This window comes from Penicillium cosmopolitanum (assembly GCF_028827165.1).
Source record: "Penicillium cosmopolitanum strain IBT 29677 chromosome Unknown utg000004l:1.0-4361866.0:1.0-4365735.0, whole genome shotgun sequence".
Lineage (NCBI taxonomy): Eukaryota > Fungi > Ascomycota > Eurotiomycetes > Eurotiales > Aspergillaceae > Penicillium > Penicillium cosmopolitanum.
This window is the reverse complement of record NW_026622674.1, coordinates 4,288,655-4,305,033: the sequence shown is the minus strand read 5'-3', so window position 1 is coordinate 4,305,033 and position 16,379 is coordinate 4,288,655. Positions and strand designations below refer to the sequence as shown.

At 48.4% G+C, this 16,379-nt stretch overlaps 7 protein-coding genes across 7 annotated transcripts; 4 read left to right on the top strand and 3 right to left on the bottom strand.

The window, feature by feature from the left end:
- Positions 1-79: 79 nt before the first annotated feature.
- Positions 80-787, top strand: N7509_003020 (non-ribosomal peptide synthetase; the record flags this gene model as incomplete). The annotated part of the gene is made up of 1 exon (XM_056627657.1): positions 80-787. One exon carries the CDS (start codon positions 80-82, stop codon positions 785-787), a length of 708 nt encoding a protein of 235 aa, XP_056493452.1.
- A 1,931-nt stretch (positions 788-2,718) lies between these two features.
- Positions 2,719-4,589, bottom strand: N7509_003019 (gamma-glutamyltransferase family protein; the record flags this gene model as incomplete). The annotated part of the gene is made up of 4 exons (XM_056627656.1): positions 2,719-3,167; positions 3,225-3,358; positions 3,417-3,577; positions 3,633-4,589. 4 exons carry the CDS (start codon positions 4,587-4,589, stop codon positions 2,719-2,721), a joined length of 1,701 nt encoding a protein of 566 aa, XP_056493451.1.
- Positions 4,590-6,795: 2,206 nt separating this feature from the next.
- Positions 6,796-7,728, top strand: N7509_003018 (uncharacterized protein; the record flags this gene model as incomplete). Its single annotated transcript, XM_056627655.1, has 2 exons — positions 6,796-7,037; positions 7,095-7,728. 2 exons carry the CDS (start codon positions 6,796-6,798, stop codon positions 7,726-7,728), a joined length of 876 nt encoding a protein of 291 aa, XP_056493450.1.
- Positions 7,729-8,164: 436 nt separating this feature from the next.
- Positions 8,165-9,919, bottom strand: N7509_003017 (uncharacterized protein; the record flags this gene model as incomplete). Its single annotated transcript, XM_056627654.1, has 3 exons — positions 8,165-8,747; positions 8,827-9,659; positions 9,716-9,919. The coding sequence occupies 3 exons, from the start codon at positions 9,917-9,919 to the stop codon at positions 8,165-8,167; spliced, it is 1,620 nt and encodes a 539-aa protein (XP_056493449.1).
- A 782-nt stretch (positions 9,920-10,701) lies between these two features.
- On the top strand, positions 10,702-11,478 carry N7509_003016 (pyridoxamine 5'-phosphate oxidase family protein; the record flags this gene model as incomplete). Its single annotated transcript, XM_056627653.1, has 1 exon — positions 10,702-11,478. One exon carries the CDS (start codon positions 10,702-10,704, stop codon positions 11,476-11,478), a length of 777 nt encoding a protein of 258 aa, XP_056493448.1.
- Positions 11,479-11,792: 314 nt separating this feature from the next.
- Positions 11,793-13,105, bottom strand: N7509_003015 (tyrosyl-trna synthetase; the record flags this gene model as incomplete). The annotated part of the gene is made up of 5 exons (XM_056627652.1): positions 11,793-12,248; positions 12,289-12,366; positions 12,422-12,772; positions 12,828-12,889; positions 12,952-13,105. The coding sequence occupies 5 exons, from the start codon at positions 13,103-13,105 to the stop codon at positions 11,793-11,795; spliced, it is 1,101 nt and encodes a 366-aa protein (XP_056493447.1).
- A 1,291-nt stretch (positions 13,106-14,396) lies between these two features.
- N7509_003014 (iron-containing redox enzyme family protein) lies at positions 14,397-16,337 on the top strand (the record flags this gene model as incomplete). Its single annotated transcript, XM_056627651.1, has 1 exon — positions 14,397-16,337. The coding sequence occupies one exon, from the start codon at positions 14,397-14,399 to the stop codon at positions 16,335-16,337; it is 1,941 nt and encodes a 646-aa protein (XP_056493446.1).
- Between the last annotated feature and the right edge of the window lie 42 nt (positions 16,338-16,379).

Here is a 16,379-nt window from a genome sequence, read left to right as displayed (position 1 = left end):
TGTGACGCCATTCCAAGCCAGCTGCCTGAGGGGAACTCACCTACTCTATCATTGGTTGCAGCTCCCAAGATCAGTCGACATGGACCAACTAGAAGTCGCCTGTCACACTCTCATCCAACATCATGCAATTCTCCGAACTCTTTTCATCCCCCACGGCGATCAATATCTGCAAGTTATCTTGCATGACCCTCGCCTCTCGCTTGTTTATATTGCCTGTGATACTGATATCCACACATTCACCGAATCTCTATGCACACGGGATAGCGTCTGGGCCCAGGCTCTGGGCCCCCCCCTTTTCCAATTATATATCATCACGCAACGTTTAACCCATCAGCGCCGTTTATTGATCAGACTCACCCATGCCCAATATGACGGTACATCTTTCGGCCATCTCCTCAGGGACCTATCTATCGCATACGATGGCAACCGACTTCAGTCATCGACGCCTTCATTTGCCCAATATTTGCACTATAAAAAGCATCGTCAACTGTCCGAAACACGCCAGTTCTGGAAGGAGTACCTGCAAGGCACCTCTATGACTAAACTGGAGCCCAGCCAGTCCAGTGATGAGGAATGGAGTTATGCCGATGGTCCCACAATCAGTGCTGGTCGAGAGATCCCCCTACCACCAAACCAGGAGGGATTGCCGGTTGCGTTTCTTGCCCAGGCCGCGTGGGCATTCATCTTGGCGCAATTAACGGGCGATCACGATCTTGTCTTCGGATTGGTCTCGCAGAGTCGCAATGCACCTTTCCCCCTACATGCAAGAAGTCAACGGCCCCTGTAGCAACATTCTGCCGACGAGAATTATCATCGAGCCCGACTGGACAGTGGGTCAGTTCGTGCGCCATGTCAAGGACCAATATGTTCGTATGATGCCACATTCCAGTCTCGACCTGAAAGAGATTCAGCCCTTGATCCCGAGTTGGTCCCCTTCCATCAGATTTGGGAGCGTCTTCAATCACGTCAATATGAGCCTCTTGTCGGCTCCGCACCTAGGTGGGATGGAGTGCGAGCAGGGCGTTGTGTCTCCCGGGGGTGCGGCTCGGTTCCTCCGTGGCTATGGCAAGTTCTTGGTGCGGACTACTCGACAAAATGACAAGCTTGGGATATATCTATCAGGATGGGAGAAAGGTATTCGATCAGATTTCATTCATATACTGCTTGATCGATTTGTGCAGACCATTCAAGAGTTTTCGCAAGATTATTCTCGCCCTCTAGGAATGTAGCAAGGACTAAAAATCTCGGAATTCATGTGATAAGGAGGGGGTACCCACGTGTCTCTAATCAAGATCTTCTAGTTCTTCAAATCAGATACTAGCAACTATACCGCACGAAGCTCTTTCCTATGCACAGGTAGAATAAGGGTTCCTCACCGCTGGGCTTTGGGCCCCAAAGCTCCAGGTCCCTTGGGATAGAACATATAATGTAAAGAGAAACAAAAGGTGGTTTCTTTATAGGACTGTGTACATCAAAGATAGCCAAGAAGCCGTCCTGCTTTCAACGAAAAGAATTGTTAATTAAAAGATACCACTCGACCCCCAAGACGCCATAGCATTTGAATTCAGTCTATTTCGTACTTTCAATGCTGCCTGGAAAAAAACTGTCGTATTTTCCCAGTGCTAGAAGCGGTATGCATTCAGAGCGGATTTGAAAGCCTCTTCAACATTATCGACCGAAAAATTCATTACACAATAACGCTTTTCACCCAATTTATATCTCATATTTTGCTCAAAATTGGACCTTTCGATATAAAGATTGCGAATCATTCCTCTCGATATATACCCTAAGCCAGCTTCCTGTAACGCGGGGGCCTGCGAGGAACATTAAAGTAAGAGATCAACCTTTAAGTTAGGAAATGTAACAGGATTCCTGCATACTGGCGCGCTACCTATAATCCTTCATATATGTAGTCTGGAAATATCAAAGCAAGAGCTTTGATATTGTGGTCTCTTTTGGCCGAGTGGTATAGAGATCCAGACACTAGAACACGTTACGTAGGGGCTAAATAGGTATTTGGGGCATATCTATGGGTACCTATGGGCGGGTTGTAAAATTTCGGCCTATAGCCAGCCTACTGCATAGGTCTGAGTTTTGTTACTATATAAGGAACTTAGATAATATAAATCATATAGTATTAGACGCAAGTAACAAAATTAGAGAAGGAAGAGAAGAGAGGAAGCTATCTACATATTATATAAAGGAATAGGCAGCTATAGGTCACGTGTTGCACGTGACGGGTTTGAGGATAGGCATATCGTTACAAGAAGCTCCATAATGCTTGTGTGGGTTGGGTGAATACTTGTATACTAAGATAAATACTGAACAAGACATCAGTTTCCTAACATTATCTAAATACCATGGGGCTTTCATATGGCTCGCATTGTAACAAATCATATGGTTACTACGTTCTGTGTTGCTTCTTATGCATCTGTCCAGGCATCAACCCCGTTTGTATCTAGTTGCTACTTCCGACCCTTGATTACTTTCATTGAATCGCGACTACACGTTGCCTGGCATTCGTCTTATCTTGATTTTCGTTGTAATTGGACACTCTCACACGCATATGCATATCAGGATACATATTGGACTCTGTGCGCCTGGTCTCTCTGAAGGAACAGGAACTTGGACCCGTCGTAAGCAGGTCAGCTCACTAAAAAGTCACCTCTAGATCTTTCTCCACTACCTAACATCTGAGTAATCCCATACACCCCAAGTTTATACCGCAAACCCACCACTGTTGGCTTGTCGCGGCTCCCCCGCAGCTTCAAAAGTACCGTTGGGCAGTCGCCGCAACGCCTGAACCTGAGTCTGACCTGGAGCCACCCACGTCACATTGTGTCCAAGGGAGCACATGTAATTCACAGTACGGTTGTCGTAGGCCCAGTCAAAAGTCACCTGATTCGGTATGAGCTGGTCATGCAAACGTGGCTGGGCCAAGGCTTCGTGGGGCGGCATGTCCTGATCTACAGCATGAATGAGACTCTGGATCGTAGCAGTGGTGATTCTAGAGCCACCTGCTGCCCCTACCACAAAGTAAAGAGTGCCATTGGGGTGAGTGACAATGGTAGGTGTAATGGAAGAAAGTGGTCGCTTGCCGGGCTTGATATAGTTGCTGGCCTGGGGGACGTAGCCAAATGCATTATCGACATTGGGAATACTGAAATCTGTTCTAACTGTTAATTGAATATATCATCTGGGGGTGATTCAAAGTAAATATTCACCATTCATTTCATTGTTCATGATGACACCTGTCTCAGGAACAATGACGTGACTTCCGAAGGCGAGGTTGATAGTCGTCGTCAACGACACGGCCATTCCCGAGTAATCGGCGCTAACTATATGTGAAGTCCCTGGTCTTCTTCGAGTCAAAACCTTCCATGTCAACACTGTGCATAGTAAAAGACGGAACATACGTATTGATAATGTCAATGTTGTCAGGGTCATATGCCGAGACATCTTGGGTGTGAAAATCGGAAATTCGAGAGCAGATTTCTCGACTTGTGTTATCACTGATCATTCTATTTTGATACTCATCGACTCCCTGGACAAACGAAGGATCACCGAGAAGGGTTCGCTGTGATTCAGTTATAGTCTAACACTTATTCTTGAGAGGAGGTGGGGGGATTCACCTGACCATAGGCAAACCTCATTGCCTCGTCCATTCGATGGGTACTGAGGTTAGTCATTCCGGGACTGAAGAAATGGTCATATCCTTCAACAATTTTGAGCGTGCTTAGAGTAACTGGGCCACTGGATGGTGCGCTCGTGCTTGTAATCTTCCAGCCACGATAATCAATTTGCAACGGTCCTCTGATAGCCACCGTATAGTTCCTAAGATCCTCAAGAGTCATAGTTCCATTTGCAGATTGGATGGCGTTGATCATACTTTCCGCGAGAGGGCCAGTGTAGAAAGCATCCACACCTTGCTTTCCAATGACCTCGAGTAGATCAGCGTACCGCCGGCGTGTCATAGTATCTCCAAGTCCAAGACGAGTGCCATTTGGAGCGAAATCAATTGCCCAGCTAGGATTCAGCGTCAGGAAATCCTCAGTTCCTGTAGTGGCCTTAATCATATTTGCCACGAGATCCTGCGTAACTTGAAAGCCATATCTTGCAAGTTGAATCGACGGCTGTACAAGCGAGTTCCACGGAAGCACACCATATTTGGCGTGAATATGTTCCAATCCACGTAGCTGCCCTGGTACACCGCTCGCAAGACCGCCATATATAGAAAGATTGGCGTTAACATCGTACATATCCTGTGAAGCTGCACTTGGGGCAGTTTCTCGGAAATCGATGAACTCAAAACTGCCGTCCTTGTCGTGGACCAGAGCGAATCCGCCGCCACCAATTCCACTATGGTGCATACCAACGGTACCCACGCAAAGTACTGTGGCAATCATTGCATCCGCAGCATTTCCACCTTTTTGCAAAATTTTGGTCCCAGATTGACTGCAGATGGAGCTCTCGCTTGCAACAGCTCCAAGACGGGCCGCTCCGAGGTGCGGGTTTGCAAATTCCGGCAGAGCTATTCCATATGACTGCCGGGCGACCAAGCCAGCTATGATCAGCCAAGAGAAAAGCATCGTAGAACCAAGTGAATGCATGACGGCTCCCAATTTTTATGTCAATATTTCTGCCTATGAACTAGACATCCCACCAGATATTTATATTCCTGGTCTGCATCTCCGAAATATATTTGTTTTCAATTTCATTACGCAACAGTCTATGAAGCCCATTTAATTTGAGAATACTTCTTGTTACATTCTAAAATTACATTCTAAGATCATGCTACTTTACGTAACTGGCTGACAATTTTGCAAGGGAAAGAGCTAAAGCAGATGTCTTGAGCCTGTTCCGCGAGCACTCCGCGCAAAACTGATCTTGCTACTCTATTCGGAGACCCGAGCTCTGATCAAATGAGTATTAGAAAAGAGGTTGTTCACTATCTTCATTAAATAATGCCACCTACCTTAATAACGAGGACGCTATATTTCAAGATGATAACGCACCTACACATACTGTAAAAATCATCCCAGCCCTACTTCACGAACTCAAAGTTACTGGGATGAAATAACCTCCTTATTCGCCATTGCAATCTTATTTAGAACCCTTGGGCTCTATTAAAAGCAGATATCGTAAAATTCGACCAGATCTAGGGGAGATGTCCGATATTGAGGAGATGTGGGCAGAATTAACAGAAACTGCGCAATCTGCATGGGAAAATCTGACTACCCGTGATTTTGTTAATCTGACAGAGGCCCCGTCTCACCGAAGAGAGGAAGACATTAGTTATGAAGGCTTACACACTAGTTATTGGGGCAACGTTCAGTGCTTCGACAGGCAGAAAATAAAGTGGGGGGGGAAGGAGCCCTGCCCCAATACTCAGTGAACGCTGGAAGTGGTCGTCGTAATCAGCATTAAGGCTTCGGCCTAGGTCACCTTGGATCTTAGAGAGCCTCCTCTCAGGATCTCCGATTATGACTCCATTGAGACCTGGCGAAATTCATTTATTCGGCCGACAATATTTTCACTGTCGGGGCCGTCTTCGCCACGGTTCGAAAGGGTTCTACTAGTTATCTACAGCCTTGTACATAAGTATACTAGTCCAAGCTATATTGAGTTCAAGCTAATGGTTCATATGTGCATCCAAGATGAGTACTCGTTTCAAGCCACAAATCTTACAAAGGATATTGATTCGGTAACTATCAAGCGCAGAGTGGATTGTTGTTTTCTAGTGAGTGTGCCTGAGCGTAATATCCCGTTCGGAACTCCGCTACATGCCGGAGTTTATCTGTTAGAATTTGGCCCCAGTATTTCCTCCCGTAACGACATTTTAGTACGTACTGTAGAATGCAGAGGCGCATGCATTTCGACCTCCACTGGGTTTTCAACAGAATCAAGACCAGGGCCGAAGCCCTCATCCTTTGCACTTGACCCTCTAATATTCACCAAGACCATCTAATATGTTTGGTTTTCCACTCTTGCTTCTTGCAATATTTTGGGTGAAAAAATATAATAGTTAAAGCAAACAGAAATTAGCAGCGAGTCGAACTTGAACGAGTTAATGAATGGCACGAGATGTCCCACGTCGCAGACTTGCAAGATTTTACAAGCCGAGTCCCATCGGATTCATTCAGGATCCGATGAATTTGACTATCATTTGTTGGGTAGATGATGGGGCAACATTTTGCCTGAAGCCTCTTCCCACAACAGTCCACTACGAAGCTTCTGGGCAGAGGCGATCGCCGCCAAGTCCCTCACCCCAACACGGACATCTCGTCTCGAATACCAGTCGCACCTATTACCTGAAAGGGTTTTAAAGACCCACTGATGATTCGCCGAATTACAGAAAGCGGGTTGGTTTTCAACAGCGTTCGACCGAGAGCCTCGGGGATGCGGGGGACTCCGACAGAAAGACGCGCTGCGCCACAGGTGTTCGGACACTGCGAGTTCTCAAGGCCCTGTCAGACGAATATACTGCGTTATGGCACCCTTTTTCCGAGATCCCCCGGATTACCGTGCGACAGTCGATACCACGGTATGAGGACGCTGAATGACCCTGAGACCGAGGCACATAGTGGTAAGTTATCCGGCCATCAGCTCTACAATAAATCCGATTAGGAATTATACGGTACTATGTATTAAACTGGCTACTACCCCATTCTGCATTCATTGACCTCAAGTCAATGTTCGTTCTTTCCATTTTTTGTGCATGTCAAGATATCCTCTGAAGAAAAGGCAATGTCAAATACCCACCAGATTCCCCATGAACTTGGTGCAGACCTCAATATGGCCCACTTGGAGACAGTCGACCTGGCACGTATTGTGACTGGTGACTCACAGGAGACGCAGAAACTGTACAATGCTGCTACACGTCCCGGGGCCTTCTTTTTGAACTTTAAAAGTAGAGATGAAGGTATACTCGACGCCTTGCCACGATTGTATGCCCTGTCAGACCGTTACTTTCAACGTCCCCTTACAGAAAAATCGAAGGACTTCCGCGAGGGTCAACCTGCTTCTAGAGATCGTGGGTAGGACACACCCTTCTAACTCGTTCGATAGCATCATGTGAACTGACTCTATCAAAGCTACAAGACTGGTGATTGTGATGAGACATTCGAGGTACATAACAGCCCTATCCGTTGCTTTTGGAGAGGCTTTGCTAACTACCTTCACAAGTTTTCCGACGACGAGCTCTTCCGTGGTGACGCAAGACTTCCGCCAATTCTGCACGATGAGAGCGAGCTAGTCCAGCAATTCAATAAACTCTGCCACTCTGCTGCCATCAGTATACTTTCATCACTCTCTGATTTCCTCGGCATCGAGGGCGAGAAGCGATTTGAAGCGCACCATCGGACTACAGAGAGCAGCGATACCGGTCTCAAGCTCATATACGAGCCCTTACTCGCCAAAGCCTCCGAAGTGGTCGAGAATAAGCATACCGACAGCGGGACTCTTACCCTGTTGTTCTACGAGCAGGTGGGATTGCATCTTTACCTTGCTGAGCAGGACCGATGGGACTTTGCAGCGGTCCCCACGCCCGGATGCGCACTTGTCACCGTGGCCGACTCCCTGCAGCGCTTATCGGACTTGAAATTCCACTCACCCCTGCATCGTGTCACGCAGCCCAGTGATGGGGCTGCGAAGCGGTATTTTCTATCGTACTTTCTCCGCCCTTCTCACGCCACTCAAGGCACGCAGGATCAAGTGGCTACGGAGTAATCAGCAACAACTCGGAACCCTGAGGAGCAGATAGTTTCCTAAGACTGAGGAAGATTTATTTATATTTTTTTCCACAAACTGGCTATGGATTACATCCATGTAGAGCTTTTAATGCACGTATGTTCGTAGTGAGTCGGCTGCGGAAGAGGGACCGGGGCTACAGGTCTGGAAGGTAGTTATCTTTGTGTGCCTAATGGGGGAGGAATCCAAACCTAGTGTACTCTACCGCAGGGGAAGTTTTTGCGGGTTAAATACCCTCTTCCAACAATGGTCTTTTTTAGTACATAGAAGATTGGCCCTGCTTACCCCTGAGGTGGATAACATAGGGACCATGATTGGTGCATGACGAGGAGGCCAAGGCTTTGTACATAGCCACCGAGACCCTCAGGTTTAGCTAAATCTCTATTCGTATTTTCTGAATTACGCTCCCAGGCGCTTAGTTATGGAAGTTGACGACTACTACCGTCGAATCGCACCTATTTTTTCCTTGTCCCAGAAAAAATAGCAGAGCTACGGTGCATGCCACAACGGCGAGCGAAAAGTTGAACCACTGACTGGCGCGAATTCCCCCGAGAAAGGTGGAGAGGTTACTTTCAGCTTCGCTGTGGCTGACGGCTCTCTTTTCCAACGATATTTGCACCACGGTTGCAATCGTGATTCCAACGGCCCTTCCCACCTGCAAAACAGCAGTGATCAGCGCCGCGCCGAGGGCCTGATCTTCTAGAGGTAAGCACTGAACTGTGAAAAGGTTGAGTGTCGGATGAAGAATATCAGCTCCTAATGTAGACAGCACCATGGCTGGGAAGCTGTAGGCCCAGTATGTAGTCGACGGTGGTATCGGAACGGCCATAAGGAGGCAGGAAATTCCCACGCAGCTGCAACTGAAAACCAGGAGATAGGACCCAGGGACACGGGAAAGGAGTTTGGCGGCAATTATGTTCCCCACGATACCCATAAATCCTGTCGGTATAAACCGAATAGCCGTGTCTAGTGGCCCTAGTCCTAAATATTCTTGATAGCTAGGTAAGGCAGAACCGTTAGCTTTTGTTCATATCCAGTCCTCTCAAGGAAGTCAGGATACGGAGGTATAACACTTACAAGTACGTCGCGTAGACGAGATAGTTATTGAAGGCCGCAAAAAAGGTAGCCATGATTACCTGCGCAGCATTGAAACGGCTGTTATGAAAGATAGAAATCCTCAAAAGAGGAGGCCTCTGGGTCTTCGTCTCGAGGTACCATATCCACAATATAAACATGACCAACAGAATCAAGGAAGCCAGGAGCGATACCAGAACCCAGCTCACCGTCCATCCGACAACGTTACCTTCCGTCAAAGCGAAGTTTAAGGTTAGGATGGCCCCAGTAACTAATATGCCGCCTACCCAATCAACATTTACCATAAGGTTGGAGCAGGAAGAATTCTCAACCTTTGAATGAGGGATCAGAATTTGGCCGGCCACGGTAACCATTCCGCAGAGAAAGGCGGAGGCCCAGAATATCCATTTCCAGCTGACGTACTGCGCGATCACTCCGCTAAAAATATTTCCTAGCACTGATCCGCAGGAAGACCCGGCCGAATAGATGGCAAATGCGTAGTTCTTATACTTTCCTGGTTGAAAAGTAGCACCGAGGATCCCAATCGCCGTAGGAACATTGGCCGCTGCACCCAGACCTTGTAGGCCTCGGAATAGGTCCAAGACTATCTCATTCGGTGCGAACGGGACCAGGATGGTAAATATGGTGAGCAAAGCCGACCCGATGAGGAAGACCAGGCGACGCCCAACGATGTCTGCAAATCTACCCCAAAGGAGCAGAAAGCAGCCAAAGGTAAGGTAATAGGCAGAGATGATCCATTGTTGGCGCTCGGTAGGTATGTGTAGGTCACGGCCGATACTGGGCAGAATTATAACTGTTGACTGGACGGCGAGAGTCTGGTATATCGTCAACAAGGATACATTCTGTTTTCCAGCCCAACACAAAGACTTACATTGAGAAAGGCTGCTCCAGCCAAGGTAAGAACAAGCGGAAGATAGAGCTTCTGCCCATCTTCCAGCTCTTGGGTCGATTGGATCTCTTGCTCGGCCTTCTCTTTGGAAGTACCGACGCCAGTGGTAGCTGATGTGGATGTGTTGTAGACCGGCGGCTCCAGGACGGGAGTAACACCGTCTATGCTACTAGTACTAGTCTTCATCGTGACAGAGAAGCCCAGCGTTCGAGGGTAGAGGGCAAAAATGGGATCGGTATGCCCTGTATAGGGGAGAACTGAGTGAGCAATGAAATTTTAACTAGGTAAATTCGCGAGGCGCAGGCTCATTGGACAAACATTGCACATTCAAAACACCCTATTAAGTGGCCAATGATGGTAATGAGACCCAAGCTACATTAGAGGTTCTCATTACTACTATTTTACTATCATAGATGTCGCCATAACAAGCCTGCGCTAATCCAGGACAGGATGGTACAAACGGGCCGGTCCGTGAGCTGGCTGGCTATTCATAGTAGCGGTCTCCTCCGCAGGCGGCGGGTCCCGCCCAGCCCACCGTTACATCCAGTTTTATTCCAACTTGATGTCGATCCCATCTGAACCTTATACAACTTAATCTGCCCCATAACTAACAGTTTAGTGGATCCGCTGTGCGCCGATGGACCCTTACCTTTCGCACGAGTGCAGCCCGCTCGGACCCTTTTTCTAGCATAGGAGCATGCCCATGTTAATATCAATATACTCACGAAAGCACGATAATCATGCGGGCTTTGGCCAACATGACGTTACTCATTCCGGGCAACGTTGCGACTTCATCTAGTTCTTAGCACATATAAATGTTTCCTCTTCCTAATACATATTATAGCCTCTCTTACTTGATCTAAAACGGTCTAAGCATTGGATCTACCACGCGTTATTCTTTCCCGCCTCTTTCCCGTTGCCGCCCTTAACTCCCCGACTACAGGCCTTTCGAGGCTATTGACACCGGCATGGAAGGATCGTATCCACTGCAGGCACGCAACACGGTGCGTCGACATCGGGAACGAGCCAAGTACGACTTCGAGACGGTCCATTCCATCGTGAACGCGTCGCCCATCCTCCACGTATCATTTCTGCCTACGAACCCGGCTGATGACCCCTTTCCAACCACCCTGCCCATGATTGGGTATATGGGCTCATTTGATGGCCCGTCGACGGGTGCGCTCGATCTGTATCTTCATGGTCACAGTGCCTCGCGTGTCATGCGCTTAGCCGGCAATCTCGGAAATGAGGGAATCCCCGTCTGTGTCGCCGCGACCCTGCTCGATGGCATTAAGCTCTCGCTAACGCCATTCAACAACAGCTGCAACTATCGCAGCATTGTGATGCACGGCTATGCCTCAGTTGTGACGGATGAAGCAGAGAAAGATTGGGCCCTTCGCCTCATTACGGACGGCTTGGTGCCGGGGTGTTGGGACAATTCCCGCGTGCCTCCCACCCGTGCCGAGAACCTAAGCACGTCTGTTCTCAGGGTTCATGTCGCTAGCGCTAGCGGCAAAATAAGCCAAGGCGGGCCTTCGGACGACAGGAAGGACCTTCAAGATGACAAGGTTACTGGCAGAGTGTGGACAGGGACCCTTCCTGTCTGGGAGTTCGCTGGGACACCCATTCCGAGCATTACGAATAAAGTGGCCCAGGTGCCAGAGTACGTGGTTCAGTGGCGACAGAATCACAATGCAGAGAACGAATCATACGCTCGGGAAGCCATTGGAAATGGTAAACAGTGAGAAATCCAGTAAAGGGTATTCTCTAACGATTGTTAATATGTCAAGAGAAGTGGTGGTAATTTACTACTACTAATCATTTGGTCACATTGAGATCCAGGCTCCCATACGAATTTTATCTAATTCCGGAATCAACTGAGTTCTTGACGTTGCAACTACCGAGTAACGAAGCATTAGCCTGAGCTATTCCAACAGCGCCTTTATCCCATCTTTGCCATCAATAATCAGTAATCAGATAACTCCGGTTATTACATTGGACACCTACTTTACTACTGAATGTTGCTCTAACTTCATTTGACAAAATGTAATTATTTCCCCTAAGCATAGGCCAATTTATCCAACTTTTGCCATTCTGCGCTCTCCGTATACATGGCTCGGATTGGAGCTAATAGAACGTTGAAGGAATCTGCCACAGCCCTGCTCAAATCTTCTGGCTGTAGCTGGCCTGTGACGAACGTCGCTTCGATGGCCTCATACGAGGCAAAGTTCTGCTCCTCTCCATTCTCATCGTAGGTGGTGAAAAGCGTGCCGGTCGGCGACCCTGGGCTACAGAAAGGGTGCTGGTCCAGTTCGGAACCGTTGTTCTCGTGTACGTTCAAGCCTGTCTTTCCTAGCAATCTCTCCACGCGCTGCTCACTGATGGGAATCAAAACGTCTCGAAGCAGCCCTAGGACTCCGTTTCCAGTCACTTGTCGTCCGGGACACGCTGCCCGGAATATCTTGTCGCGAACTGTCTCGGGGCCGTCCAGAAACTCGATCTTCGTCTCCGCCGGCTTGGAAGAAGACATTTTCAAACTCATCTAGCCCTACTACCATGGTATTCATCAGATGCTCCCGGTGGCGGTACCCGAGCATAGGGATGAACTTATTTGCGTGCTTGAAGAGGCCCGTCTTATCACCAAAGCTGTTAGCAGGCATCTATCTGGGTAGCGTTCATTTTACGAACCTGATCCTCGCCACCATATTGTATGTCCAGATCTAGATACGGCTCCGAGAGCGACTGGTGGATGGAGCAGAGCAGGGGGCTTATTTTTTCTGTCTCTGCTACTTCGTTTGAGGTGTCTCGCGCATCATTTTGCGTCATTATGGCGCAGAGCCTTTGGACATCAACCACAAAGTCCTTTTCATAGGCAATGCTGGACTCCGCCACAAAGTTTATCTGGGATGGTGATACACCAAGCGTCTTCAGGATAGCAGTGATCAGGAAGTGGTAATATTGTTGTCGATATGCCACTGTCTCCATGGAATGTATGTAATTCACAAGAAAACCGTAAACATCAAGGTAGTACACAGTCACCTAAGCGCACGTTAGCTTGCAGGTTGGATTGGGCTACGGATAGGTATGTACGGACATCAAGGCCAGCTCTGAGGAAGTCAAGCAGCTTCGCAATTGGCACGAGGTACCCAACATGAGCTAAGGTGCAAAGGTCAGTCAGTGCGCGCATACATTATAATTTCAGCTCGAAGGAGACATACGCTTGCCTGTAGGTGTGGTTTCCCATGCCAACTTGAGCTTGGGCTTTTCTTCCAGCAACCGTTTCAGAGATTCTGCATCGGCAGCTTCCAGGAATGATTGCCTCCTCGTAATGAGGTTAAGCTTCTCCTCTGTGGATAGTGTATTTTGACCCATTGAAAGTCTGCTGGATTCCGAATGCTCGTCCTTGAGTGATGGGAAAAGCATGTATCCTAAATGGTAATCGGGGCGCCAGGATGAAGTGAACAGCTCTCTGAAAGGATAACCCGCGGGTGTCGCCGAAGTCTCTTCTTGTATGAATTAGTATGTGATGGCCGAGCGTAACTTTCCCTATAATCGCGCTAGGCTCCGAGGACAAGGGTCCTGTCAAAGGGTTTAGGGTGTGGGACTTGATTTTGAAGTCTACCGCACCCAGTAGTGACATTGTGAGCGACATCGGGAGTGGCCGAAAGGATGTTGCAGAGATTTAGCTGAATCGAAAGACACATATTCGATGAAATGGAAGCGGATTGTGGTATTTAGGCGAGGGTACGGAGAAGGGAGGGGTGTACTTCCAAGTTCTCAAATAAAAGAACCTAAGAAAATAATTATCCATCAGTCGAATTGAGTTTAACGGATATTAGAATTTGGCAAAGACTGTCTCCCTGAGGTCCAGGTCTTGACACCTCGAGTCCGTTTTTCCTCGCTCGTCTCGGGGTGTTTGGATGATTTCGATACTACACTTGTCGTTGAAAGCCCATAATTTCCATTCCTCCCAGTACTCAGCCTCCCGAGGGTAATCCGCGGGTCTCGCCGAGATCCATAAATGAAGGCCAATATGGGGGCCAAAGGATGACTTTAGTAACAAGTAAGATTCAGTGCACAGGCACATTCCCAGGGCGTAGGGTTGTGCTTATAATAAATTAGCTTGATCAAGTAGGGGGGGGCTAGGAGTAATACCCTGTTCCTTGAAAGCTCAGTGGGTCTTCTTTCCCAATAGAGTTGTAGTAGATAGAATAATCTAGACACAATCATATATGCCTGGCGGATTTTTCCGTTCTTGTCCTTTTTGCTCAGAATATTGAGAACCAAGTCTCCCTCCTGTGTAACCAATCTATCAACTTCGGAACCCGTATATTCTCAGAATCACAGACCCAAGTACCAATCGACTGAAAGTTCGAGTTTGGAACTTTTCCCGTCGAGGTTACTCTATCTGCAAAGATGTATCCGTACGTTATATTTGTCATCTTAGCCCTCTGTGGCGGCATTCTATGGATTTTGGACCTCGCAAAACGGCGACACGCTGTTAAGCCTGGGGATTTATCTAGGGATTTGAAGCTTGCTGGTATGTAACTTGCCATTTACTCCCTATAACTACTACCTACGGGTGTGAATAATCGTTGAGACATCGTTAGTGCCAGCCACTTCGGGTGATCATGTAGAACACGAGCAGCTGCTATATATGAGAATGTACTTCAAGCTTCATAACTTGGAGGATTATACAGTGTTCCTCCCACTGGCGAGGGACACGTTGCTTTCGTTGTTGGCTGAGGCGCTATCCTGGGAGCGAAAAAGACCGGATTCCATTCTGTCCCTGAAAAGCTACAGCCTAGCCGCTCTACAGGCTTTCATTCAAAAGCAGGATGAACTGGTTGCTGAGAAATGGGAGCAATACATCGCCAGACGGAGGTCGGGAGGAACGCGGGAGCTATTCCAGACCCGTGAAGAATCTCATGATTGGATAAAGCAGAGGGCACCACTCAAGCTCGTCGATGGAGCTTGGCTTGGTCATGTTCACAGGGTCAGCACGCCGTATAGCAAACGGCATGTGACTAAAGACGCTTGGCAGGTTATGTCAGAGGAGTACGGTGATGGGAGTCTGGAAATGCACCATGTCCACTTGTACGGTCAGCTCCTTCAACAGGCTGGAATTCACCTTCCCCAACCACACTCGGCCGATTTCATCCACCCTCGACATGCGATGGGCAATACCCTGGTATGGAAAGCCGCTGTTTCACAACTACTCATTTCCCTCTTCCCTCACGAATTTCTCCCTGAGACCCTCGGATACAACATGCACTTCGAGCGACTCACACTAGAGACCATGAGTGCGGCTAAAGAGCTCGAGGAGTTGAACCTTAGTGGTTATTACTTTTTTCTTCACATCAGCATCGATAACTCCCATTCAGGACACACTGCCATGGCCGTGAACAGCGTTGCGAAATTCCTCACGCATGTCGAATCCACAGAGGGGCCCGAGGCGGCTGAAAAGGCCTGGAGGAGAGTCCAGGCCGGCTATTCCCTGTCGAGCGCGCATTCTTGTCCTGAATTTACATCCCCAACAACCTCTGGCAACGAATGGAACAAAGAGCTCGTCGAAGTTTTCAAAGCCAAGGCACAGTCGGCGGGGAATGTTCACTGCCCCAGCCTAGTCAAGGTTGATGGCCAGACACTCAGTCAGTGGTTGGCTCTCGAGAACTTCTCTTCGATACAGAGCCAAGAGAGATTCATCGCGGCTCTAGCTAAGATGAAACCATGGATACGTCCGGGCGACAGTGCGAATAGCCGCTTCATACGAGAGTTGTCTTGGGGCGGCAAGATGTTTGGGGCCTTCACCTCTGCCGAAGTCGATCTTGTCAGGAGATGGATTGATACCCTCGGTAACCAGTGCCCACAGGCTTACCTTGAGCTCTTCGACGACCTTTCTCCATATCCACCTGTGCAGGGAGATATTCGTATACACTACCCCCTGTTCGCCCCGGGAGGCCTAGATTGTCTCGAAATCCTCCACGCGCCAGACTACGATTTCAAAACGGAAGTTGGCACCAAGACTATCCTGTCAAGACTTCTTCCGCTTTGGTTTACACACCAATGTGTCCTGGAAGGATTGGTGGCAGTCCCTTCGAGGACGGCGAATCAGACGATGTCGGCCGCCATTCGTGTCCTCAGAGCATATAACGGCTTTGCTTCTGTTGATTCTGGCGTGGCCGGCATGGATGAAGCCAGAAGAACAGCAACGGTTGGACTCATCGAGATGGGTCTACACATGGTGGAACAGGCTGGGCTGCCGCAGCCAGCATCTCTCAAGCAGGTGCTCGATTTATGGCCTTGTGAGTTTTCTGTTGCCTTGTTGCACCTCTCTATGCGGCCGATCAAGAATAGAGATTTGCTGTTGGGACTTGCTTCGGCGTTTTCGGCACTACATGTGGCTGTCTTGAGGTCCCAATTCTTGCCACCAACAGATCGGGGGGTCTTGAGAAGCATCATCTGGACCGAGCGACTATCTTTCAAGCTTTGCGCAGAAGGCGAGAATCTTGCAGAGCAGAGTCGTCTTGAATATCAACGAGGCCAAGAGTTGGGCGAGAAGGCTGTCACAGGAGTGTGTCGGGCTATCAATCAATTCAATTGAGTCATACATTTGGCAGAATGAGGAAAAGCAGCTAGCGATTAT